The sequence below is a fragment of the Penicillium arizonense genome (assembly GCF_001773325.1).
Source record: "Penicillium arizonense strain CBS 141311 chromosome Unknown PENARI_contig014, whole genome shotgun sequence".
NCBI classification, from domain to species: domain Eukaryota; kingdom Fungi; phylum Ascomycota; class Eurotiomycetes; order Eurotiales; family Aspergillaceae; genus Penicillium; species Penicillium arizonense.
In genome coordinates this window covers 600,381-625,524 of record NW_019173291.1, presented here as the reverse complement: position 1 = coordinate 625,524, position 25,144 = coordinate 600,381, and the positions used below count along the sequence as shown (strand labels likewise).

The 25,144-nt window shown below is 50.2% G+C and overlaps 10 protein-coding genes across 10 annotated transcripts; 6 read left to right on the top strand and 4 right to left on the bottom strand.

Moving 5' to 3' along the window:
- Positions 1 to 1,321: 1,321 nt before the first annotated feature.
- Positions 1,322 to 2,754, top strand: PENARI_c014G07185 (uncharacterized protein; the record flags this gene model as incomplete). The annotated part of the gene is made up of 2 exons (XM_022633545.1): positions 1,322 to 1,503; positions 1,551 to 2,754. The coding sequence occupies 2 exons, from the start codon at positions 1,322 to 1,324 to the stop codon at positions 2,752 to 2,754; spliced, it is 1,386 nt and encodes a 461-aa protein (XP_022486635.1).
- Positions 2,755 to 3,479: 725 nt separating this feature from the next.
- Positions 3,480 to 4,591, bottom strand: rrp36 (putative pre-rRNA processing protein; the record flags this gene model as incomplete). Its single annotated transcript, XM_022633604.1, has 2 exons — positions 3,480 to 4,403; positions 4,454 to 4,591. 2 exons carry the CDS (start codon positions 4,589 to 4,591, stop codon positions 3,480 to 3,482), a joined length of 1,062 nt encoding a protein of 353 aa, XP_022486613.1.
- A 163-nt stretch (positions 4,592 to 4,754) lies between these two features.
- On the top strand, positions 4,755 to 7,076 carry PENARI_c014G00163 (NIF domain protein; the record flags this gene model as incomplete). The annotated part of the gene is made up of 2 exons (XM_022633394.1): positions 4,755 to 4,853; positions 4,911 to 7,076. The coding sequence occupies 2 exons, from the start codon at positions 4,755 to 4,757 to the stop codon at positions 7,074 to 7,076; spliced, it is 2,265 nt and encodes a 754-aa protein (XP_022486640.1).
- Positions 7,077 to 7,561: 485 nt separating this feature from the next.
- PENARI_c014G12547 (putative translation elongation factor eEF-1 subunit gamma) lies at positions 7,562 to 9,116 on the top strand (the record flags this gene model as incomplete). The annotated part of the gene is made up of 3 exons (XM_022633653.1): positions 7,562 to 7,591; positions 7,641 to 7,842; positions 8,119 to 9,116. The coding sequence occupies 3 exons, from the start codon at positions 7,562 to 7,564 to the stop codon at positions 9,114 to 9,116; spliced, it is 1,230 nt and encodes a 409-aa protein (XP_022486540.1).
- Positions 9,117 to 9,907: 791 nt separating this feature from the next.
- Positions 9,908 to 10,924, top strand: PENARI_c014G05252 (mitochondrial 37S ribosomal protein uS9m; the record flags this gene model as incomplete). The annotated part of the gene is made up of 2 exons (XM_022633499.1): positions 9,908 to 10,742; positions 10,833 to 10,924. The coding sequence occupies 2 exons, from the start codon at positions 9,908 to 9,910 to the stop codon at positions 10,922 to 10,924; spliced, it is 927 nt and encodes a 308-aa protein (XP_022486526.1).
- Positions 10,925 to 12,132: 1,208 nt separating this feature from the next.
- PENARI_c014G07560 (uncharacterized protein) lies at positions 12,133 to 13,308 on the bottom strand (the record flags this gene model as incomplete). The annotated part of the gene is made up of 3 exons (XM_022633558.1): positions 12,133 to 12,209; positions 12,268 to 12,528; positions 12,744 to 13,308. The coding sequence occupies 3 exons, from the start codon at positions 13,306 to 13,308 to the stop codon at positions 12,133 to 12,135; spliced, it is 903 nt and encodes a 300-aa protein (XP_022486495.1).
- Positions 13,309 to 17,934: 4,626 nt separating this feature from the next.
- Positions 17,935 to 18,762, bottom strand: cnaB (calcineurin regulatory subunit B; the record flags this gene model as incomplete). The annotated part of the gene is made up of 5 exons (XM_022633633.1): positions 17,935 to 17,945; positions 18,004 to 18,338; positions 18,408 to 18,481; positions 18,536 to 18,588; positions 18,654 to 18,762. The coding sequence occupies 5 exons, from the start codon at positions 18,760 to 18,762 to the stop codon at positions 17,935 to 17,937; spliced, it is 582 nt and encodes a 193-aa protein (XP_022486742.1).
- A 436-nt stretch (positions 18,763 to 19,198) lies between these two features.
- Positions 19,199 to 21,140, top strand: PENARI_c014G04503 (uncharacterized protein; the record flags this gene model as incomplete). Its single annotated transcript, XM_022633484.1, has 4 exons — positions 19,199 to 19,357; positions 19,483 to 19,968; positions 20,020 to 20,316; positions 20,373 to 21,140. 4 exons carry the CDS (start codon positions 19,199 to 19,201, stop codon positions 21,138 to 21,140), a joined length of 1,710 nt encoding a protein of 569 aa, XP_022486649.1.
- A 564-nt stretch (positions 21,141 to 21,704) lies between these two features.
- PENARI_c014G02564 (ribosomal lysine N-methyltransferase) lies at positions 21,705 to 23,325 on the bottom strand (the record flags this gene model as incomplete). The annotated part of the gene is made up of 3 exons (XM_022633444.1): positions 21,705 to 22,412; positions 22,462 to 23,060; positions 23,175 to 23,325. 3 exons carry the CDS (start codon positions 23,323 to 23,325, stop codon positions 21,705 to 21,707), a joined length of 1,458 nt encoding a protein of 485 aa, XP_022486660.1.
- A 276-nt stretch (positions 23,326 to 23,601) lies between these two features.
- On the top strand, positions 23,602 to 24,771 carry kae1 (O-sialoglycoprotein endopeptidase; the record flags this gene model as incomplete). Its single annotated transcript, XM_022633614.1, has 2 exons — positions 23,602 to 23,953; positions 24,026 to 24,771. 2 exons carry the CDS (start codon positions 23,602 to 23,604, stop codon positions 24,769 to 24,771), a joined length of 1,098 nt encoding a protein of 365 aa, XP_022486733.1.
- Between the last annotated feature and the right edge of the window lie 373 nt (positions 24,772 to 25,144).

Genomic DNA, 25,144 nt, shown 5'->3' with positions numbered 1-25,144 from the left:
AGACTTGGATTGGTAGTTCAGTCGGAATTTGAGGGCCGAATTTGCGCAATGCTGGATCTTCCAGTTGGAGGTATCGCGCAGAAAAAAAGGCGGGTTATCGATAGTCGGGTCTCACCGCCTGCTCTTTTTATCATCTATATGGTTTTTCTACAGTATTTAGATGTTGACATAAGTACAGTAGAGATTAATGTTATTGCTGCTTCTTTCTTCTTTCTATCTATGAAGGTGCCCTTCTAATGCCAGATTTGCTTTTTTCTGTTTTGGATTGAATTCGCCTAGTATGATTACCTAGGTATCCGATGGCAGACAAGAAGCCCTATTCTAATAGCTTGGACTGGCGCAAAGGATAAGATCATTGTCCGAATCTTGTGATCCTATAGTTAGGAAATTCTTGTTAAAACGGCTTGGCTCGAGCCTACCGTTGGGTTCACATACCTCTTATCCCGGCCTATCCAATAGAGTTAGGGTTTCGCCTAACCCCAATATCTACATCAGATTTTACAGGTAACACGATCAGACAACGGATGCGCTTATAGATAGGAAAAGGAAGCGCACGCTATATGTATAGAGGGCTCAGATGAATGGAGTGTACGGAGTATAGGTGGTAGTTTAGCTAGGACTAGCAATTGTAGGTATATGCTCAAGACAAGTGTAAAAGGCTAGACCGCTTAGAGTTCGTGATATGTCCTGATCAGCATTTTCAGGCTGTCAAAAGATATTTGTCAGACATGCACGAACCCCTGCGCCCTCGAACTCCAATGAAACAAGTGTGGGCCGCTTTGATTCAAGTGGCAGACCACGCAAGTTAGTGTGTCGGTAGATTGGCTCCGTGCACTAGTGAGCAAACTGAGACCGTGCCATGTTTTCTTTTTTCGGAGGGGTCTGGGAGATTGGTGTTGGATACTGCCCCTGTCGATATAAGCGCCCGCGGCGCCGTGTTTGACAACGGATGTGACTGAGATGTGATTAGAGATATCCAGATACCCATGGTACTGTGTACTGTAAGCTGTAGACTGTAGACGTAGACTGTACGGACAAAGAAAGAGACAAAAGAAGTGGAATATCTCCAAACACACAGTGTCTCAGGAAAGTGATACGTGCTCCACTCAAGTATCAGGTACTTTGGGGGGAGGCGCCACAGCTCACTGATTCCCCTCCTTGTGCCTCTGGAACATCGTACCTGGTACTTTTCCCCCTGGATCTCTCTCTTTTTATCCTCACCTTCACCTCCAGCATCTGGTAACTCTCCGGTGATCCCACGTTCCCAGCCGATGCTCTCCTTGCGTGTGACGGGGATCTGAATACTTCCGAAAACTTCATCATGTCGACCGCAGTGGCTTCCGTGGCTCTGTCCTCTCCGCATCCGCACCGCAACCCGAGTCCACGAAACTTGCCGGCTCCTAGTGCTCCTTCAAATTCATCTCCCTCCCGGATGTCCACAAGTCCCCGAGATGGTCCGGCCGCAAAGGGCTCTCCGACCGAAAAGAATGGTCCCGCATCTCCGTAAGTCCGGCCCAAACCCATTGCGAGCAACTACTGATGCTGTCCAGATCCCAAGGAGGCCCCAGAATCACAGTGAAAAAGGAACCCGGATCGCCACCGCGCATGCAGAGTCGCCCTCGTCCCCGGAAATTGGATCTCTCGACAAGCCTTCCATCCTCCAGCGGTTTAACCGTGCGCCCCCCGGGAGGGCCGATGACAGCTCGCGATGGTGTGACGATGCAAGACGTAGGCCTGGCGTGTCTATCGCCCGGCTTTCAGACCCACGATCCCATCATGCGGGAGCAGCTGCAGCGCAGCCTCTCCGTGCGGGATCAACAGCGATCGATAATCGAGCAGCGCATGCAGAGATCGGCCAAGGATGATGGTCCGGACGGAGTAAAGCCATCGGAGTCGGGGCTCATGGGCATGCCCAAGGGAACTTCCAAGCGACGACCTCCGCCAGGCTTGTCCATTGTTCCTCCATCCGCCTCTCAGTTCGCAAACGAGCGGGTGATCCAATCCGCACCGCTACACCAGACTTTCACTGGGCGCTACCAGCCGCAGCCACTGACACGCCATGTGGTCAACCAGAGCCCGACTCTGGGCTCAACCTCGCACATGCATCAATTGCCAGCCACACAGACCAACAACCGTCTTCCTCCCCTCTCCGATGTCTTTGGATCGGATGCATTGGGTCGCGACCGGGACTCAGGTCCCGCCAATATTCACCTGAACGCATCTAGCACAAACTCCTCGCAATCTAACACCCTGGCACCGATGCCTTCTCCCGGACTTCCTCCCAGCGTGTCCCACACCCCCAGCCGACCCCGTGAGTACCGCTCCGCTGAGGAGGCCGTGCAGGAGATGTCCGGCGGACGGGAGGAATTGCTGCCACGCATCGTGCATTATGGAGGCCACCAGCCACCCACCCCACCATCGCCCCAGATCATCCACGCGGGTCCCAAGACTGCCCCAATGGCCCCGGAGCCTCCACCAGCCCCCGGTGCGCCCCCAGCACACGGCATGTATCTTCCCACAGATGTCGCAGGACGCCGACGCCCTCGAAGCGAGTACGAACGTGACAACGGAAGCCCGCCTCTAGGCAATGGCCCAGACTCTCAATATCGGCCAAACCCAGCTTCCACGGCCGGACCCCAGACATCATTCCCGGGACCGTTCGGCGCAGGAAGAGACTCGCCGGAGACACAGCGGAGAAAGAAAGATGAATTCCTGGGTCTCTGTGCTCGCGCCTGGGACCTTTTCCACTCGTGATACGACCTCGCTTTGTGCTAGTCCGAGCGAATGTCTTGCCAGAGGTCTGCCAGTCTCAAGCAATGATGGAACTTGCTTGGGCTTATTTATCTGTGATCGACCAGTAGTCCACATACATCTGATGGATTGGCTGCATTACCAAGGCTGCTCGGTTCCTTAATCCTCCTGATCTACAAGTCCGGCATTCATTGGTCTACATGGCAAGTCCAGTACCAATTGTAATCCTGGACACACGTGCATACACGCTACATCCCCGACTCATCCTGGACGATCGAGCCGGGGGATTCCCTATCATATTCAGAAATGATGCTTGCATTTCTTTCATGTCATCTATGCTACGACAGTATTCGCAGGGTCTACTATATGTACTCTCCTGGAAAACCTTTTGCTTTTTGCTTTGGCATTTTCTATTTGCTCTGGGCGTTTGGGGTTCTGTGATTCGCAATATACCTTTTGAATTTGCTTTTGGGGATAAAGCATTTTGGTAATGAGACCTTCTCATAATTCATATATATCGATCTGTTTTGGTTGTCTTTTCTTCTTTTCTTCTTTTCTTCTTTGCAGACAATACCATTATCAGTCCTGGATTTGGTAATTTTAATGCATTTTTCCTTTCATTGGACTGAGCTACTGTATACATATCGAATAGATGAAGAGTAGAATATGCACAATTCTGACATTCAAATCAATACTCACAGATATAACAAAATACCCACCTAACTTCCCTACTCCAACCTTCTCCTCTTCCCGGCATTAGGCATGCCCCCATCCTCCTCCCCAAATCCCCTCCGTTCCCAAGGCATCTCCTTCCTCTCCTTACTAGCCATCTTCTTCCTCCTCCGCTCAAGCGCTTTCCCTCTCTCCCGACTCCCCATCTCCCCAAACTTCTTCTCGAGAACCTGCTTCTTCAAATCAGATTTCTTAAGATAATAAGGCGTAGCCTTCTTCCCCTCGCGAATCATCTGCTTCTCCCGCTTCTTATGCTCAGCCTGCACATCCATTTCGCGCTTCTTATTCGCTGCAGCCCGCATCCTGTCCTGCGCAGACCGGATCTGCTGCTTGAGTACCTCCTTCTGTTCAGCGTTCTTCGTTTTGGAGAGTTGTTCTTTCAGCTCTCTCAATTCTGAGGCTCGGTACTCGTCTAGAAATGCGTAGGCTTTTCCGCCGGACGGGTGTTTGCCTGCGCCGCTGTGGCCCATGACTGCTGCGTCGAAGCGCGGGTCTCGGGCTTTGGGCGCTGGGGGTAGTTCCACTGCTGTTCGTCTGCGGGTTACGGCGCGTTTGGAGGATTGTTCCATCGGGGCGTGCTTAGAGGCTCGTTTCTTTTCTTTGGCTTCGCGTTCTTTTTCTTTTTTCGTGAGAGCGGAGGCTTTGAGTTCGCGTGCTTCGCGGAGTTTGGCGCGGATGTCGTCTAGGGTGCTTGTTGCGTTTGTGGATTCTGGGTTTGAGGCTTGTCTGTCTTTGCGCTTGTTTTTGCTCATTGAGGCTTGGGCTTTGGCTAGGGCGCCGAAGGAGATGTTGGCTAGGCTGGATTTGAAGTCTTCGCCGTTGTCACCGTCGGAGTCTGAGTCTGAGGCTTCGTCTGATTCTTCGTTGTCGGAGGCGGAGTCTGAGAGCTTTTTGCCTTCGGCTTCAGAGTCATCTGACTGCTATTTACATTGTGAGTAGGGTGCTTGTGAAAGGGGATCATATATCATACATCTGATTGGATGTCGTCGGAGTCAGGTCCAATGCCCTCCTGTGAAACATCGTCGTCGGAGCCCGAGGCCTCTGAGTAGACCTCCTCATCATCAGGACGAGCACGCACTCTGCGATTCAGTATATCTGAAACAGCCATTTTGCTGGTTGATTGTAAACCCCGGGAGAAGACGAAGTGATCGACCCAAAAAAGAAAAATATTGCCGGTCAGGGCGGTGAGTGCGATAAGACTGATTAGATATTTTTCGCGATCCCCCGATGCGCGAGACAGACCAACACTCATTTGCATTTCGTTTAACCCCATGTCCCTGCGTTCGTTGCGGTCTAGAGACCTTTTGCATTTCACTCCCACACACTGGGCATTGTGCTACCCTCAACCTTCACCCCAGGCCACCAATCAAGTACGCAGATAGGACGCCCAACAGGTGTACTGTTTCTCTAACATTGATTGTGAATAGTATTCTTCGAAACTGTCTCTCGATTTCAGAACTCGCTCGAAGTTCTCTACCCTCCTCTCATCGCGTTCAAAATCATTCAAGCTGTCTCGCGCAAACAAAAAACCGAAGCGTGCGTCTGACGCCGCGGACTCCAATTACCTGTCCAACACCCCACAGTATGCGATTTCGGCATACAATGCAGTGAATATGGGCTCTGGATCATCACCAATGGGTCAGGGTGGTCCGTCACCAACCCCGTATAACTCCTGGAACCCTTCATCGTCAAGAAATGTGTATCCCAGTGTGGAGCATGCGGATTATCCTATACAAGCCAATCCCCCACTACACTGGGCTCCGTCGCCAGCCACAAGTTCGACAGGTGGCCAACGTCAAAATGCACAGAACAATTCGCCTCGCGCTCATCAGTCTCGAGCCAACCGCAAGCGCATGCCGCATCTCCAACCCCCAATACCGTCAAGGCCAGACCAAGTCCCCCACAACCCGTTCAACGGTCTACCACAGAACATGATGGACATGAACAATTTCTTTGCCATGGCACAAAGCATGCCCTGGATGGGCCAGGGTCTCGACGGCGCAGCAACTCCCTTCTTCCCTCCTCCTATGAATCCTGCGCTTTCTTACCAGAGTGTTCGGCCGATGAGCACCATGGCTGGACTCCCACAACAACCGATCATACAACTACCCGACTCTCGAACAAAAAGATTGCCAAGCAGAGAATCCACGCCACCTGTTAAAGTCCCGGCTCCGACACAGGCATACATGCAGCAATCATCACAGGAGCCGCAGCAGTCTTCTTCCAAGCGTCCACTCCTTATCATCCTCGATCTCAATGGCACTCTCATCTTCCGGAAAAAGCGAGTTTTCCCGCCGAAGTTTGCTAGACGCGCTGGTCTGGACCAATTCCTTGCCTCGCTGATCAAGAATTACTCCGTCATGATCTGGTCGAGTTCTCAACCGCCGACAGTGAATGCAGTCTGTGAGAAGCTATTCCCAGGCGCCATGCACGACAAGGTAGTCGCATTATGGGGGCGTGATAAATTCGGCCTCACCCAGCGCCAATACAACAACAAACTACAGGTCTACAAACAACTCCACAAAGTATGGGAAAACCCCAGCATCCAGGCTGCGTTCCCAGGCAACGAAAGTCTACGCGATGTCCCATCCGCACCAGCTTCTACTAATCGAAGAGCTATGGTGCAAAAGGCATCCGTCCAGCAAAAGGCACAGGCCGACACAAAGAACCTCCAACCCGGGCACAGATGGGACCAAACAAACACCATCTTGATCGATGACAGCAAGCTTAAAGCCCTCAGCGAGCCGTTCAACATCCTCGAGATCCCAGAGTTCACCAACGACCCCAAAATCGACGAGTCAACTCTGTTCGCGAAGATCCTCCACCGCCTCGACATCCTCTCCCACCATGATGACGTGAGCAAGGTCCTCCGCGTATGGAACGAGCGCGTCGACAAAAGCGAAGGCAGTATCCTCGATCTGGACCTTGGTCCCATGGAAGACCTCGATCTAGAAGATGGCGGAATGACTCTTCCCACTGAGCCTAGCGCCAGTGCCAGTACCAGTACCGATACCACTGCTCCCCGCAACAAGAACCAGCCGCAAACGCAAACAGAAGAGGAAAAACAAGAGCAAAAGGCTGCTACCCGGAAAGCAAAGAAACAACGTCAAAAAGCTCGCAAGGCCCAGACACAGGCGACGAAAGATCTAAAGGCTGCTGCTGAGGTTGCTGCCGAAATCGCCGACCTGGATATTGATCAGAATGCTTCTGCTGTCACTGCTACTACTGGTTCGAATGAAAAGCAATGTGCTCCTCGTCAGCACAAGTACAGTATCCGGCAAGGCAAGCAAAATGCCATGTTCCAAGACTTGCCGGATATTGTCGATGGTGCTATGGACTCTGTTGCCCCAGAAACCTCTTCTACCTCTGCTTCTACTGCCACTGTTACGGCCGAGATGGATTCAAGCATTACTGAAGCTGGTGAGTCGAGATCACACACTGAAACCGGAGCGGGTGATGAGGATGCGGATACAGCCACACGGGGTTCTGAACCGGAGTATCAGCCTCGATCACCGTCGCCAGTTACTTCGGTTGCTTCGGAGAACTCTCTTCTTGATCGGCTTGAGGAAGGGCTTGGGATGTCGAAGCGTTGAGTGGGCTGAGTTGTCTGTTTGATTATTCTGGCGAAGATGAAGGAAGAAGAGCTCATAGGTGTTGGGTTATGTTATTCATGTCTTATTCTTTTGTTCTTAGGTACATATTTAAATAATATTTGCATAGCCATTATATACCCTGTGCCTACCTATATTTTCTACACTCTTGAAGTTGTTTGTTTTGATACATATCGCACAGCCGTGTAAACACTTAAGCGAGTTTGGTGAGATTTGGAATTCACTAGCTTAAGAGGCACATTTGGTATTATACCAGCTGCTAAGAAAGTTACTTGTCATTCTACTTGCTTCTATATTGTTCTTAGTTGTTGTATGTAAATGTTATAGATGTTGAGAGCCCCACACCACGTGACCAGGCAAATCTTTCCTCCGAACGCCGAAGCGGCCGCCATCCGCACAAAATTCTCGCCAGCCCCTCTCCTTCCTTTCTTTTTTCCTCTTCTCATCATCCACCCCTTACATTAAAAATGGCATTCGGAAAGCTTTACGGTCTGCCCGTACGTTTCCTCCTCTCTTATTGTTTAGCTCCTCTCTGACATTGTCTAGGACAACGGTCGCACCCTGGCCATCCTGGTCGCTGCTAAGCACAACGACCTCGACTTGGAGCTGGTCAAGACTGAGGCCAACTCTGCCGCCACCTTCAACAGTAGCGCTGAGTACCGCAAGATCAGCCCCGTCGGCAAGATCCCTGCCTTCGAGGGTGCCAACGGCTTCACTCTCTCCGAGGTCATCGCCATTGCCGTCTATGGTAAGTGAAGACTTTTCCCTCTGCACCAAAACACCACAAGCACCTCCAAGTCATCATCTTTTATGATGAGTTCATTTATAGTTATCCCTGTCAGAACAATACTGTTGAGGAACACGCACTCTGAAAATATTTGGCTACCCCGCTTTGGGAGAAAAAATTGGACGCCCCTTTTTTTTTTCTTCCTTTGACCACATTGTGCCATTGGCACCCCTGATTGCTCCATTCATGGATCCACTCAAGTTTCAGAGCAACTCGACTAACCTGTCCTGTTCATAGTCACCTCCCAGAACGAGAAGACCACTCTCCTCGGCAAGACCAAGCAGGACTATGCTTCCATCCTCCGCTGGCTCTCGTTCGCCAACGCCGAGGTTCTCCCCAAGCTCGGCGCTTGGTACCGCCCCCTGATGGGTCTCGATGGCTACAACAAGAAGACCGTCGACGAGGCTGCCAAGAATGCCCTCAAGGCCCTCGCTGTCCTTGAGTCCCACCTCACCGCCAACACCTTCCTTGTTGGTGAGCGTATCACCCTGGCTGATATCTTCGCCGCTTCCCTCCTCACCCGCGCCTTCGCCACTGTCCTTGACAAGACCTTCCGCCAGGAGAACCCCGCCGTTACCCGGTGGTACAACACCATTGTCAACCAGGACTCTTTCAAGGCCGTCTTCCCCGAGCCCAAGTTCGCTGAGGAGTGCATCAAGTACACTCCCCCCAAGAAGGAGGAGAAGCCCAAGGCTGCTGCCCCCGCTCCCGCTGCTGAGGAGAAGCCCGCCGCTGAGGCCCCCAAGCCCAAGCACCCCCTCGAGGCTCTCGGCAAGCCCACCCTCATCCTCGATGAGTGGAAGCGCCAGTTCTCCAACAACGACCCCCGCACTGAGGCCATGCCCTGGTTCTGGAAGAACTTCAAGGCCGATGAGTACTCCCTCTGGAAGGTTGACTACAAGTACAACAACGAGCTCAAGCTCACCTTCATGGCCAACAACCTGATCGGTGGCTTCCACGCCCGTCTTGAGGCTTCCCGCAAGTACCTATTCGGTGCCCAGTCCGTCTACGGTGTCAACTACGACTGCATTGTCAACGGTGCCTTCATGGTCCGTGGCCAGGAGTGGGAGCCCGCTTTCCAGGTCGGCCCCGACTGGGAGGGTTACACCTACACCAAGCTCGATGCCTCCAACGAGGCTGACCGCAAGGTCATCGAGGACATGTGGGCTCAGGACGTCCCCGTCACCGTTGACGGCAAGACCCTTGAGTGGGCCGACGGCCACGTCTTCAAATAAGCGTGTCACCCCTCTCATCTTTAAAATTTCATCCCCAAATACCCCGAATGACGTGTGCGAGACCAACGCCGACGCATCCCGTCTATTCTCTTCTTTCCTCTGCCTGAAATCTTTTGGGATTCTAAAATACCTCCCCTTGACTTATGGTCTTACGTGTTTATGTTGACTCACGTTCACGTTTATGAATACGTTGCGATGCGGAATGATCCGACTCTTGCTCTGGATACCAGATGCTTGGTCGATGCTAGTTTAGCTCTAGCAATGAAGAACAGAGATAACTCTGATTTCTGTGCATATTTTCTCTGTTTATTCAGTAAAGTACTCCGTAGTTTGATCAAGTAGAAGTTCATAAATCAGGTGATCCAGGCTTATTAGACTTTAACGCGGTGTATGTTGTGTCCCTGTTCCTTGGTTGAGACTGAGATGTCTCTTGATGCATTGTGTTAGCTGTTGTCAACCTGTATTACTCGTTATGTAACTTGTCTGCCTGTCCGGGTGTGGTTGATACTGAGATGGCCCAATAATCCCTTTGGAGTTTCGTGCCTCCTTCGTCTGGCCTACCCTCGGGACTCGAATTATGCATTCAATTGCTTAATCCTTGTAGTCACATCATTATTAAATGAATTGAGTAAGTATAATAGCTTTCCTACCAGTATGTTGAAGTTGGTAGTTCGGTGCTCGGAGGAACTGATATTGCCAGGTCACATGACCCGCAAAAAACATGACACTCCGGAGTCCATCTATAACTCCAACACGGAAACCCCAGACCAATTGCCCACAAACCACCCATCATGGCGTGGCATAAACCCAACATCGCACAAGCGATGCAATCCCTCCGCCTAACATCTCTCCCAAAACCAACCTCCCGCCTCTCCACCCTCCCCATCCACCAAACCCGCAGCCGCCGCAGCTACGCAACCGAAGCCGAAGCAACCAAGACACCAGCCCCAGCCGCGCAAGAAATCAACTTCGGAACCTTTACCCAAAAGCCCGCAAGAATCATTCCCGCCTCACCATCCTACTTCTCCGGCAGCCCCCGCTTCATCGACCACGTCCTGAAACTCGAAACCCTGCAAGCGAAATACGCCTCCCTGCCCACAGTAGTAGCAGGCGAAGCACCCCGCATGGCCTGGTTCAAGCTCGCTCAGTTCCGCGACTATGTGGGTGAGCCAGTCCCCATGAAGAAATACAAATCCCTCGTCAAGATCCTGCAGCGCCTCAACCGCATCCAGCCGGACCTTGTTCCCGGCGAGGTTCGCGAAACGCTGAATTCCTTCTTGCGTCCTGGAAACCCGTACGCGGTGCAGAACGAGCCCCCGACTCTTGATGAAAATGGGCGTGCGCGCGGTAAGGGAAAGAGGAAGGAGTCTTCGGCTGTTGTGCAGCTTGTTGAGGGGGAGGGTGAGGTGTTGATTAATGGGAAGAGCCTTGTTGAGGCGTTTAAGCGGGTTCATGATCGTGAAAGTGCGCTTTGGGCGTTGAGGTGTACGCAGCGTCTTGATAAGTATAATGTTTGGGCTACTGTTCGTGGTGGTGGTGTTACTGGTCAGGCGGAGGCTGTTACGTTGGCTATTGCTAGGGCTTTGATGGTTCATGAACCCGGGTTGAAGGGTGTTTTGAGAAAGGGTATGTTTTCCTTCTTCCTTTTTTACCATCTCACGTTTTCTGGTATGGGTTTCTCTTGGGATATCAATTGCTAACTTGTTTTCTTTTTAGCTGGTGCAATCACTGTCGATGCCCGTCGCGTCGAGAGGAAGAAGCCTGGTCATGTCAAGGCCCGCAAGATGCCTACCTGGGTCAAGCGTTAAGGGACGGATCTTGCTCTTTTCTGTTTCCCTCTTGTACACCGAGCATTTTGGTCTCTTTTTTCCCAGTTTCCTTTCCTTTTGTTTCTACACTGTATTATTCCACCAGCCATGGCACCCCAAGTTCGCGACTTGTTTTATATCCTGTACTCTCAATGCATATGGGGTCGATTTCAAGGTTTATTGAATTGAATATGATGAACTACATTCTTGGTTCAATGTAGTGGCACTATACCGTGACTAGCAGTAAACCATTTCTCCTTCCAAGCCTAACAATTTGAGGAGTGAGATTGACACCCAATAGTAACCAGACCACAAAACTACTAGATGGGCAACAAGCCTCAGCGGGTCCGATCAATATCAGGCTCGATCTAAATCTTCATCTCCACCTTTCAGCTCAAGACAAAGATCAGGCACAATAGGAATACGAGATATACAAACTCGGATCGAACTCTCTTTCACATACATCAAATTGCAACCCCACTACAACCAAAGCCAAAGCCAAAGCAAAGTCCGAGAACTCAAATACATAGGTATCGTCCCTCCTTTGCGCCGGTCTTTCCTTTTCCTTTTCCTTCCCATTCATTTTGTCCACGTCCAATGCAAGTCAGTGCAATACAGACATAAAATAAGATAACAGAAATAAGAAAAGGAGATAGAGAATAGAGAACGTGGTAGGATCGAAATGAAACAACGTAAAACCAAAACCAGAAAACCACCTCGAAAACACAGAAAGATGAGACATGACGCTATGTACAACTCGTGAGATTCGTCATTTCAGGATATAGAGGAATAGATAGTGTAGGAGAGTAGGAAGGTGACGACACGAGGACCATGAAGCATCACAGACACAAAAGGTATAACACAGTGAGGCGAGGGTATGTCATAGAGAAGACAGGGCAGCGAATAGCGACCCAACTCAAAATAGGAAGAGTCGATCTCTCTCTTTCTCTTTCTCTTTCTCTTTGCAGAAAGTACAGTCAGCCCTAGTTTTGGGCAGTGACAGATTGTCCAATATCACATCGGGGATGGCGCGACGCTAGCGAGCAATAGCCCACTCTGTGGCGCTTGGGACTTGATTTGCGAATAGTCTCCGATCGCTGCCCAGCCGTGTCTTGGCGGAACTTGGAGTATGCGATTTGTGATGCGACTTGTCTGCTTTTTTTCAAGGTTTTCTCTACTTTTTCTTTTTTCTTTCCCTCCTGCTGGGCTCATGGGCGAGGTGCCGGGGCTGTGGGATCCGGGAGTTCGGGTCTGCTATCCATCAGATCGAGGCATTGGCCTAGGACTATATAGATGGACTTGGTTAGAGATGAAGTGGTGAAGGTGGTAGTGGTGCACTATACCGGATAAGATCTCTTCTTCCCAGATGCCCATTTGGTAGTCTACCAGACCGTGCTGTTCCAGTTGATCGCACAGTTGAATCAAGTCCTTTCCCATGGCCTCTAGACGATCTCGACGTAGTAAACTGATATGCGACGGATGCCCGGCGATCACATTCAACACCAAATCCTTTTGCTTTTGACAGAATGCCAGCCAGCACAGGTTGAAGTCGTTCCAGAGCTTGAGGCGGTCGGAGTAATGAGTGCTGTCATCGCGGAGGAGCCCTAACGTGTCACGTAGTTAGTCTCCATGTCAGATTATGCTTGCATGACGCGTGCCTGCAGGGAAACATGAAGGTCATAAAAGAGACATCTACCCCCAAGGGCCTTGCCGGAAGTGCGACTTCTGTGCTACGGCCATAGTAAATGGCCGAAGGTCTCTTGTTCTTTTCTCGAACTTTTTACTTCACATAAAGGAAACACCAGTGGACAATCCTTACCTAGATCCCGTGCATTAGTCACAAGCCATTCAGAGATTTCCAGCAGCAATCCACCAGCCTCTACCAACCTTCCAGCTCGCGTGTGGTCGAAAGTGCGGCGCAGGACTCGTTGGTATCGACCCACGGCCTCCTCCAGATTCGACGGATCGGACTGCAGTGACGGCTCGGGTTCCAATCGGCTCATAGACTCGGACCCGATAGTGAAACCGGTTGGAAACTGGGTGGTTGGGCGCATGGGGCCCGGTTGGTTATAAGGCATCGGGTTGAGATACGGCGAGAGCACTGGGACCCCAGACCCTGCAGAATCCTCAAAATACTGTGGAACGGCAAATTGATTTAGCGCCTCAATCGCTGCAGACTGCCGTGTCTGGTACTGTGGAACATCCTCGAAGGGTCCTTGGGTTGGACCCTGCTGGTTGAAGTACAGCATGGAATCATAGAAGGCTTCTTGTCCTCGTCGCCTGGGAGCTCGCTGTGCTTGCTGTTGCTGCGCATAGTCCTGGTACTGCAATTCGTTGGTCTGCAAGGAACCGTAGCTGCCTGTGTATCCGTAGTCGTAGGACATTGGGGCTTGCTCCGGTTGCGACATCCCCGTTGGGTCTCCACGTGGTTGTGTGGCCTCAAAACGATCGGTTGCACGGCGAGGTGCTCTGCGAGCATTTGACGACTCATGCTTCATTCGTTGATCGCCATCCATTGGGTTCCAGGATCGTTGATCCAGGGCCCAATGCTTGGGGGAGAGCGGCGGGCTCACGTAGGATGCCAGCTTGGGTGGTTGTGTAAGAATCAAAAGAAATGTTGAAGGTCTTTTTCTTCTCTCTGTGTTGGGGAAAGTGTAGAATGGAACCAGATGTGATCTTGGTTCAAATAGACATTCAAATCTTGTCCTCTGGCGCAGGCGCGACGGAATTTAAGAATAAACAGGTCACAGTAACAGTAACAGTAACAGGAAACAGAAATAACAGGAATAGATACCAAGCTTAGGCACAAATTAGGTAGATATAGCGAAAAGCGAGTGGATCAAAGATCTAGAGCCGAGTATGGGATCAAGTCACAGTCCTCACGGGTCATGGTGTGGATAGATCGAAGATCTAGCCAGCAGTCAAGGAGAAGAAGCCAAGGGGGAAGAAACTAGGGCTTCATAGGGAACTATACCTCTCTCGGACTACGAAAATATACATCAGGATCGACGCCTAAACTCCATTCGGTCTCTAATCGGGAACCCGGTGTTCTGGTTCCTGGCTCCCGAATGTTTTGCGTTATAATAAAGGGGGTTCAGCTGTCGAGGTCAGGTGGACCTTTCTTTGCTTTCTCTGGTGTGTAACCCTCTCTGGGGCTGATAGTGAAAGACTTGAGACAAGTCCCCTTGCGTGGGGGGGAAAGAAAAAAAATCAACAAAATCAACAAAATTCCTAAAAAGGGGGCGCTTTACATTCCGGGGAGCTTAGCCGACTCGAAGTGAGGCTGATGAACATAGTGGACGAATCTATTTAATCGTGTGGGCCTTGTTTGCCAAAGTCCTGACGGGCACCTACATACGTCAGTTTCCTCTTTCTGATTGCTCAGGTATCGGGCAAAAGCAATTATAAGTATTTGTATTAGTATTACTATTGATGAGTATTTGAGTATATGTTATAATATATATACATATATTTATATGTATTGTCATTGCTATTGCTCTTGTTATTGTTTACGCGTTCCTACCCCAGGTGGAGATGTGATCTATCCAAGCCCTAATCCGACACTATGGAAGAACCCACTCGCGGATGCGACGACGATCCCGATTGACATGTACCTAAATTGTTGTCCTGGATCCGGGAAATGGCACTTTCGTCCTTTTGTCACTTTGTCACTATTTGCGCCCTGGATCTACTGTCCACTCATAGGCTGAGAGCCTACACCGAAACAGGACAGGATGATGCAATCTCCTGCAGATGTGCGACGTCTGGAAATAAAACAATAGAAGATCGCCCGATACAATAAGACAGATCGGGACTCGGGTGGACTCGATCCCATTGGTATCAACTAGCCCGACATGTTGGATAGACCAGTAGCACATAACACGATCCTGGAACTGGTTTCATGCTTACACCTGTTGTCATGATCATGCAGATCTACAAATAGTGTAGAGATACTCAACGTCCATTCATCAGTATACTACACACTACACTCTAAACCCTAATCAACAGAAGGTAGGATCATACCACACTCTGTTTCAGATATAGATATCTTCAAACGTGTCAGACAAAGCAGCTAATCTTACTAAAAGCTTGGGCTGGTGTCTTCCAGAACCCAACGGGCGCTTTTAGGTACAAATCTCGGCTGAAACACTTACCCACCCATATTTTTATGAAATTGCTACCCTGGAATGTATAATGTAGAGATGAATAGAGAGCGTAACATGACACCCCCTTCTCCTTTCTTCTTCTCCTTTCCTCTCTTTACTCTTCCATTTTCTCCCCATCTCTCCCCTACCCTCTTTTAAAACAATAACCAAAGCCTGTGCCTCGCTCTGTACGACTTCCCTCTCGGACTGCAGATCCAGCGAATCCAGTGCCTCGGAATTCCGAAATTATCGTCTCACCACTGCTCTTCCAGTCCAGTTTGCCAGTCGGGAGCACGGACGCCCCGACGCGGTGATGTATTGGAATGGAAAGGAAGATGGAAGAATTTGAATGGGATAAATATAACCAGTTCTGGGGCTATGTACAAGTGGGTATCTTATACTTCAGTTTTACCTTTTTACCTTTTACCTTTTACCTTTTGGTTTTCGTTTTCCGTACCGGCGTGGGTGCATGCATATTTAGCTTGTACATGTACATACACTGGGTACCGGGGACAGAGGCACGTTAGAAATATGCAACTAGGGGAAGGGATCGGGAAGGTGAGAATTGCTGTTAATACACTTGTTTTTATTTTAACTCTGCAATTTGCTGGCTCCAGTGTCGTAGTACTTAAGTTCGTCTCAATATGTTTTATAATCAGGTTGTATTTCATGCCTGGGCCTATTTCCATGGAGCTAGGGGCTTTGTTTGGGTGCCACATGTCCATAAGAGCCCTGCATAAGGCTTTTATTATGAGCCACAGTTCCTAATCGGCGCCAACCGCTATGTAAACAAACACTCACCGGCCATCTCTCTACCTGTTAATCCTCCTCCAAATAATTTACACACCAATAGCATTAACCGTGAAATACTTGTTGATGCTCAATGGCCTCTTTATCACAACCTATGCTACTCTCCACTACTTCAACGCTGATATATACGGCTCTCAGAATAACTAGACCGTTATCATTCGATTCTTCGCCAAATAAAATGGTGGTATGGAAAGCGAGGTCTTAGTGTCATGTTATCGACGCGTAGAACTACCGCGCCTGCGAAGTTTGTGAGGAATGTTCCTGGCGCTAAGAGCAGGGGTTTGATATAGTGAGTCATGGAAGACTGGTTTGAAATTAATCTGTGATTTTCACCTCTACTTCTTTATTAGCAATCTTCAATATTATGCAATACTTTCCCACTCAGTCTGGCAGCTAGGAGGCCAGCGGTGTCATTTAGGACAAGCATGTCCCTTTATATTCATCTTAACGTAGACTTGTTAGAAGCACAGACAATCCGAGACTTTCTTCGCACAAGATCAAAAGTAACATTGAGAGATATTGTCTCTTAAAAGAACTTCAACCAAAATGAGCGTGGCCAGGAACAACAGTCACAACTTCTAGGAGGATCGCCTAGCTTTGCAGAATCCGTCATCGCCGCACTCCCAGTAGCACAAATCGACTTCCGAATTACATTTGCTTGTCGCTTCAGCGGATGATTAGAAGATTGCTCAAATTCTTTCTCTGTTATGGTTCATGATATGGCTTGCATCTATAAAACTTGATTGATCGACGCGAACACCAGTAAGAGAGAGCGGTAAAGAATGCAAATAGGTGCATATTTGTACTGGTGACCGTATCCTATGATTTTGGGATCAGCTTCGAGTCCAGCAAACGATCTTGCTATGGGTCGGCATGTCAATGATCATACTAGCCAGTGGAAGCGAGGTAGTAGGACTTCAACATGAATGCAGCTCCGCCTGGGAAGTAAATTCTGCTTTACATTTTTGCTTTTTTTTAAAAAAAATCAGCAGCTGAAGTCTCAACGTCATCATACAGTCAATACCACAAATCCTAAGCTGAAGAAGTGCATATTTTGGTGGCGAGCTTCATGTTGATAAGGGTCTGATCTTTGCGGAATTACTCCATACGGGTTCATCGGGCTAAACAGCATAGCAAGCGGATCTGGGACCTATCCATATCTTAATCACGTTTTCCATAGTCCTTCAGACCTGCATACTGTAGTCTGGTGTACCAATAGAAGAGCAGATAAACCCGAGGGGAGGAACAATAACAAGTTTGGTGCTGGGGTATAAACATCTCAGCTGCGATTGAACCAGCACTAGAAGGAAATCTGCGTGGCTGCAGCTCAAGTATACCGAGGTATATCCAACTCCGATACAGCTACATGTATAACTGCCACTACGGCCACACACACTGCGCGCCCCCCACATCCACGGCATTGCTGCAGTTCGGTCAGGGATGTGCGTTTGCATTGTGGTTGCACCCGTACCCGACTCGTTGGATAGGAGTCATCCGGCCCACGAGACTGCAGCCCAGACGGAAAGAGAGAGAACTGGTGTAGCGTGCCCAGGTATGTTTGGATTTTGGGCTGAGTGAATGCGGGTGCGGAATGGGGTCGGTTCGGATGGGAATAGAGTGTTTCAGTCGCGGCTGAAACGGGAAGACATTGTTTTGGTGAGGCGGCAGTGGTGAATCGAATGGGGAAAGTGTAAATTTGTACCCGATGAATTGGGTAAGGACTGGGGTGTGGGTGTTGTCGTGATGTGTTGTAGAGGGATATGGCTGATACTAGACTCTGATACCTTGGGTTGAGAATATACTTTCCGATGTTGCTTTAGCCACTTGCTTCATGACTTTCTGCTGTAGAGGTAAGTAGGAAATGGCATAGACGCGTGGAAAGGAAAGGGAAATCCAATATCGATTCCCATACCGGGACTGAGAAATAAACTACACACACATCGCTGATCATTGAGTCATGTCATGTTGAGACCAAGGGAAACGGGAAAAATGTTCAATCGCAGAAACGAAAAACCCACTGAATACGATATATCCACTCAACCAGTGAGGTGGAAATCATATTTGATCTGGAACACAGTCAGCACTCGTACCCCCAAACAAATGAACATATAAAGGGTGACCTACTCAGCGTCATGCTCAGGCTGATATCCGTATTCTCCACCATATCCGTAAACTCCTCGAAGCTGATCTTTCCATCCTGATCCTTATCGGCCTCCATGATGGTCTTGTCAACGATCTGTTGCAGCTGCACGTCCTTCAAGTTGTTGCCAACCATCATCTTCAGCACGATGAAAAGCTCGCCGTTGGAAATATAGCCGTCGCGGTCGATGTCGTAAACTTTGAACGCGAAGCGCAGCTTCTCTTCTTTGTTACCCTTGGAACTAAATGCTGACAGACCGGTCACGAATTCCTGGAAATCGACATCGCCGCCACCGTCTTCGTCGAAGATGGCGATCATTCTGTGTGAAAGGATGTATTAGAGGATTGTTTATAGATGGTCAAGGTGGTGTGATATCCGGGTCACGAACCTCGTGGCGAGCGGGTTGGAAGACACTTGAGGGAGGGAAAGGAATTCATCGCGATCAATAGTACCGGAGGCATCCTATGAGTGTGTTAGTATGGAGAGACATTTCGACACTTGAACAGCTTGTCCAACCTTATCAAGCTTCATGAAGCGTTTGCGCAGACGGTCCACCTCATCTCTGTTGACTGTCGCTCAGTCAGTCACGATCGTTCCACCAAGAAGGAACCATATGCGACCGTGGCGAACTCACAGTTGGATGTAGACACAATGTTCTCGAAGAGCTGGGTAGTACCGACGGAGCCGCGGCGTCTCCGCGCATCGTAGATAGCAGCGGCGTTGGGTTCACTGGTTTGCTCCATGGTGACGAAACTGAAGTAACCGAAGGAGAAAAGGTCGAGTAGCGGGTTATGGAATGGACACAGGTGGAACTGAACAATAAAAAAACCAAGACTGATGTGTTGACGAGGCAAAACACAAGATACCAAAGAGGAGAGAATCGCCAAGGGCGGAGAATCTGATATCGCCCAGCCCCGCACTAACCTCTTCCGGACAGGCAAGCGAGCCCCTGAGGCCGTGCACTCGGCCAAAACAGGCCACCGCCGGCTGACATTGCAACGTCAACCCAACCTCCAGCCGTGAATCACCCCAACTTCAGCCGTCAATATCTCCCCCTTCCCCATCGATTTTCATCTCAAAAATACGACTACGAGAAAGCGCATGACCAGGCCTTTCTGCTGATCCCCTTTTTACCTGGCCCTCGCCCATGGTCGTTGCCCTATTGCGCGTCCCGACGCTATGACTCGGTATGGGGGCATGGGGAGGACGCGCCCGAAAAAGCTCACCTCCAAGGCGTCCATCCCCGTCGTCCGCGAACACGAGATCGATGCCCTCGACGAAGACATCCAGAGCTCTCTACAACAGATTGAAACCGGCGTCGAAAAGGCCGAGGAGTCGGTGAGTCCCTCTTTTCGCACTAATTTAGCCTCATCCCTATCCCCGTCACGTGACATTATCGCCAAAATGACACGAGATTTTCACCCCAATATAAAATGGCCCATGCTGACCCAGACCGCGTCTAGGAAATCCATCTGCAAATTGCAATCAATGCCACCGCCCAGGGCAAAGTAAACGAGGCACACATTCCCACTCCCGAGACCATTCTCAGTAATCTCCAATATGACGAACTCTACCCTCCCATATTCTCGCAACCTGCGACATACATTCGCTTCTCCTCGACTGTCGAGGACTGCTGCGGATGTCCGTACAACATGACCGAGGAGGACGATGTCTTCCTCAAGATCATGAACCAGAAGCGCGACGCGTCGGCGATGCCATGCACTGAGGATATCTTTGAGGAAGTCATGAACTTCTTTGAGGAGACAGCGCAGACCAAACAGCCGTATGCTTCAGTCGATAACCCACCAGTGCTGTCGTTCGCCGACATGCAAGATATGATGGACGCCAGCTTAGAAGATTCCATGAAGCCCTTTGCGAAGGAAATATATGAACACTGGAAGTCGCGTCGGATGGCCGTGCAGAACAACCCCCTTGTATCACAGCTCAAGGTAAGTTGCCTCGCATGCCATTGGCGATCCTGCCCAACTAACATACCGCAGTTCGAAACCGGCCAAGACACCGATGACAGCGATCCCTTTGTGTGTTTCCGTAGACGTGAGGTCCGCCAGATCCGCAAGACCCGTGGTAGAGATGCGCAAAGCGCAGAAAAGCTGCGACGTCTCCGCAAAGAGCTGGAAGATGCTCGCGAGCTCGTTGCTTTGGTGCGCCAGCGTGAGATTGCCCGCAAGGAGATGCTCTCCATGGAGAAGAAGATCTTCGAGCAGCGTGCTCAGGTGAAGGAGATGAAGCGCAAGCTCAACGTCAAGGACGACGACGAGGATCTCATCAACCAAAAGGTAAGCGTCGCTGCTCTGGCCGCCAAAAACGTGCATATGCTGACCTATCCTCACAGCCCAAGAAGAGAGTGCTCGAGATGCCTCAACAACGTCCCAATGCTCCCCAATTGCGCATGCCTCTCAAGGCTGGCCTTCAGGGCGCAGAGGACCTGCAGCTCTTGGAGGAAGTTCAGGCAGAGAAAGAAAACGAGATTCTGCGCGATATCAAGCAGAATATCACTAAGCACATCAAATGGAACGAGGGATATGTGGATCACACTCGTGCACCACTATCACCATCCCCCGAAAGGACATTCGATGTGGCAGCCTTCCGACCTGCTTTCACAGCGCAATTGCCCACTCCTCCCTCATCAGAAGCATCTGGTGAGATGGATACCGCTTTAGACGTCACAAGCCCGCTCTTCTCTCGAGACAAACTTGCTTCGCATGCCCTGGAATTGCACGACGAACCACACAAAATGCCATCTTTCCGACGACGAGTAGGACGTGGTGGCCGGTTGATGATAGACCGTCGTAACATGGGAACTCACAAAGTCGAACTGGATCCCCTCAAGGCAGACCGCTTCAAGTTCGACCACGAGGATTCCGACGAGGAGCCCGAGTATGACACCGATGCGTACAGCATCCAAATCATGCAACACCGGGCCATCACCATGGCCAAGGCGCGCGAACAAGCCGCTCAGGCTCAAGTGGCTGCCCAGGCCCATGCGCAGGCGCAAGCCCAGGCAGTCCAAGCCCAAGTACAAGCTCGACGACTTCAAGCCGACCAAAATGGTCCTCACGGACCCGGGTCCAATGCCCAGGTGGCAGCGTCCGCAGCCTGAACGACTTTCTTTTCTCCTTTCCTCATTTCACAGCATTTGGCGGGCGTTTCTGCGTGGCTTTGTTTTCGTTCTTCTTTTCGACACTTGTTTTTTTTTTTTCGCCTTCTATCACCCTTGTAGTTTTAGTATCTCTTTTTTTTTTTCATGCTTTGACGATTTCCGCGGGCGGCGAAGGGTCCTGGACTGAAGCCCTATATACTTGTTTCCTTTTTCTTTTCTTCGTTTCCTGTTCCGCGTCCCCTCCACTTCTTCTCTCACACCTCTTTCTCGACGTTTCGTTTCGGCGCAGGTGCCAGTCACGTCGTGGCCTGAGCGCACCTGCATTTGTTAGTGTACATATTTTCTCTTTTTTTCTCGGTGGTGCTGGCTGTTTGTCGAGCGGCCTTTGTATGATGGATAACCGAAGTTATGATGCAAGCGACGAATGGTAGGGCAAAAGAAAAGGCTCAAAAACATTCAGAAAATCTAACACAATTTAATACTCGCAAAAAGCACTTTTCTTTGTCGTTGGTTCAGTAGAACGCTTGGGTTGTGGGAGATGTAGAATCGAAGTGATGGAGGCTTTCACATCCGCTGGGTCTTGAATTGTCGTGAATCACCGTCATCGCCATTAGCGGGGCGCTTCAATGATCCAGTGGCTGTGGGCTCCAACATGCCGAGGACAGCCTGCAGGACTTCCTTCTCTCCAATGCGCACCTGGAGTGCCATCCTGGCTCGGCGAGACGAGGTATCCGAGGCGACAGACATATCCAAAGGAGGAAGCGAGGCCAAAAGCTGAGCATCTTGTGCCAAAGACGATGCATATTGTGCCTGCTGGGTCTGCAAAGCTCTAGTCAAAATGGCAGCTTGGTGGGCTTCGAATGCCGGCTTGGGAGGCTTGTTCTTAGACTGACGCTGCTTGAACTCCTCTTCAGGGAGAGCAAGAGTAGTCAAGAGGATCACCAGCTCAGCAGGGAGAATATCTTCCAAAGATGGGTTGGCGTTGACCGGTCTGGGGATCACATAGCCGTCGTCGAGAATGTCGTGTTCATCGAGGAATTGGAGCCGGGGTTGGGACTCAATATCGGCGTTTCCAAGACCTGCAGCCTGGCAGATGCTGCTCAGGGACAACTCGACTACGTCGTATTGGGCGTAGTTTTCGGTTACATAGCCGTACCGACGGAGGAGGTCTGCGCGCGGAATTTCTCCGTAGTCGTTGAAGATTTCCTCGCCTTGTTGGATTGGCTTGATTGCCTTCATGACTAAATTTCCTTCCTCTTGGTATAGACGGGCCTGATAGCAAGTTAATTGCGGTGTCGAAGATGGGGTGTAATAGACTCACGTTGTTTCGGTCCGCGTCAGCGTTAAGGAGATCAGCGAGCGGAACCATGCCCTTGGGAAGTTGTTCCTCCTCATCATCGGTCATGTAGCTGTCATCAGCAGCCTCTCCTTCATCATCGTCATCCTCAGCCTTTTCAATATCAAAGGCATAAGCCATGATCAACGACCCCATGACATGAGCAAGCTCAAGCAGAGCAGCAGCACCGGCATCACCATCAAAAGAAGCCACACCATGGGCAGGTGGGAAGAGAGCCGGGTTTCCTCTAACAACAGGAGCAATCATCTCCAAGATGGACTGCTCAGCACCCTCTCTGCCAATCTTCTCCACGATGGTACTAGCTTGCAACTCCTGCAGCTCAGCAGGCGACCAAAACATCAGGGTATCAAAACGAGAAGGTAAGACCCGGAAATAAGGAGCCCATTTTGACTTCTCTCCCTGCAGATATTCATACAGCATAACCAACATGAGAGAAAGCCACGGACCGAGCTGCTCAACATCCTGACCGAGCAGGGTCTTCAGCTCGGAGTTTTGGACGGCGAGGACTAGGCCGCGCGGGATCGAGAAGAGTTCTTCACCTTCAGGGATGTTGCTCTGTGCCACTAGAGCAGGGCAGACATGTTAGTGACTTGTGAACATGTCTGTGGGACCCATTTCTGGGGACACTGCATGGGCACTTTTGTGTGCTTGGCGGGGATCTTTTGCAAAATACTCACCGACACCTCGTCCTGCACCGCTTGCTCTGAGATCTGCAAGTCTGAGGTTGGGGTTTAATTTCACTCCTGGAGTTGCTTGCAGCCAGGAAATGAAATTGTCCGACTGTTGTTGGAAGCCCTCGGGGTCGGAGAAGTGGGTAGTCGAAGACATTGGGAAGGTGGGGGCTGGGAGGGGAGAGGAGAGGGGAGGATTAGAGAAAGATATAATAAGACAAGAGGATCATGCAGTCAAAAGGGACAGAAGTGAGGGAAATGAAAAGGCAGAGAGAGGGGAAAAGAAGAAGTAGAGTAAAGAAGTAAAGAGAGGAAATGTTCGGAGAAACGGGGTGCCGCTTTAAACCGATAACGATAACGAAAAACATTCATACTTCGACATTTTCATGCTTCTCTTTCACATATACTCTCATTCTTTGACATTCTGCCCATCATGATCGCAATTGGCATGGAAGGCTCTGCCAACAAATTGGGCATCGGCATCATGCTGCATCCCAACGATGGCAGCCCCCCGCAGGTCCTCGCCAATATCCGTCACACCTACGTCTCCCCACCAGGCGAGGGGTTCCTGCCCAAGGATACAGCGCGCCATCACCGCGCGTGGGTTGTGAAGCTTGTGAAACAGGCGCTGAAGGAAGCCCGAGTATCTGTAGACGATGTGGACTGCATCTGCTTCACCAAGGGACCAGGAATGGGTGCCCCGCTACAGAGTGTGGTAGTCGCAGCGCGGATGCTGAGTCTGCTCTGGGGCAAGGAATTGGTCGGAGTAAACCACTGTGTTGGACGTATGTCTCGAATGCATCGCATCAATGCCCTTCTAGTCCAAGAACCAAAAGGTCTGACAATGTGATATCCAGATATCGAAATGGGTCGTCTCATCACCGGCGCGACAAACCCAGTCGTCCTATATGTCTCTGGTGGAAACACACAAGTCATCGCATACAGCTCGCAGAGATACCGTATTTTCGGCGAAACTCTCGATATGGCAGTAGGAAACTGTCTAGACCGGTTCGCGCGCACACTGCACATCTCCAACGACCCAGCACCAGGATACAACATCGAACAGCTAGCAAAGCAAGGAAAGCAGCTGGTCGATCTCCCATACGTTGTGAAAGGAATGGATTGTTCATTCTCAGGTATCTTAGCAGCAATTGATGGCCTCGCCAGGGAGTGGGGGTTAGGTGGGGAAGAAAAGGCGAAGGAAGATGAACAGAAGAATATTCAGAAGAGCGTCATTACTGCAAATGAGGGTCTGGAGAGCACTCCTACCCGTGCAGACTTATGCTTCTCCCTTCAGGAAACTGTCTTTTCAATGCTTGTTGAGATCACTGAGCGCGCCATGGCGCATGTTGGCTCGAAGCAGGTCCTTATTGTCGGCGGTGTTGGCTCCAATGAGCGCTTGCAGGAGATGATGGGGATTATGGCGCGGGATCGTGGCGGCAGTGTTTATGCTACAGATGAACGGTTCTGCATTGATAATGGCATTATGATTGCGCAGGCTGGTATGCTGGCATATGGGACGGGCTTCCGGACTCCTTTGGAAGAATCTACGTGCACGCAACGATTCCGGACAGACGAGGTGCTTGTCAAGTGGCGGGATTGATATTGATATATCATGCTTCAGTTTAAAAGATCCATCACGTGTTATGAAATGAACGAGTCAGATCCAATATACCATTCGAACCCGGTCAATGAATCTTAGGTAGGCCATTGATCCCTAACTAGTCAATTCAACTGTTTCAGAACATTTGTAAATTTGTTGCATAAATCTGAACGCCTGTGCACTCCTGTGTAAATTGCCTGCATAATCAAATTCCACGTCCTCTCAAAACCTAATACGAAAGTAACGCCCGAGAAAACATGCAAATGTAGTAATATCCTCTTCGTGACGCATTCTTCAACATACATTCATATGGTGACTGTCGATGGTCTGGCAGTCCAGTGAGTATTGAGTTGCCATTGGTGATAAAGTACCT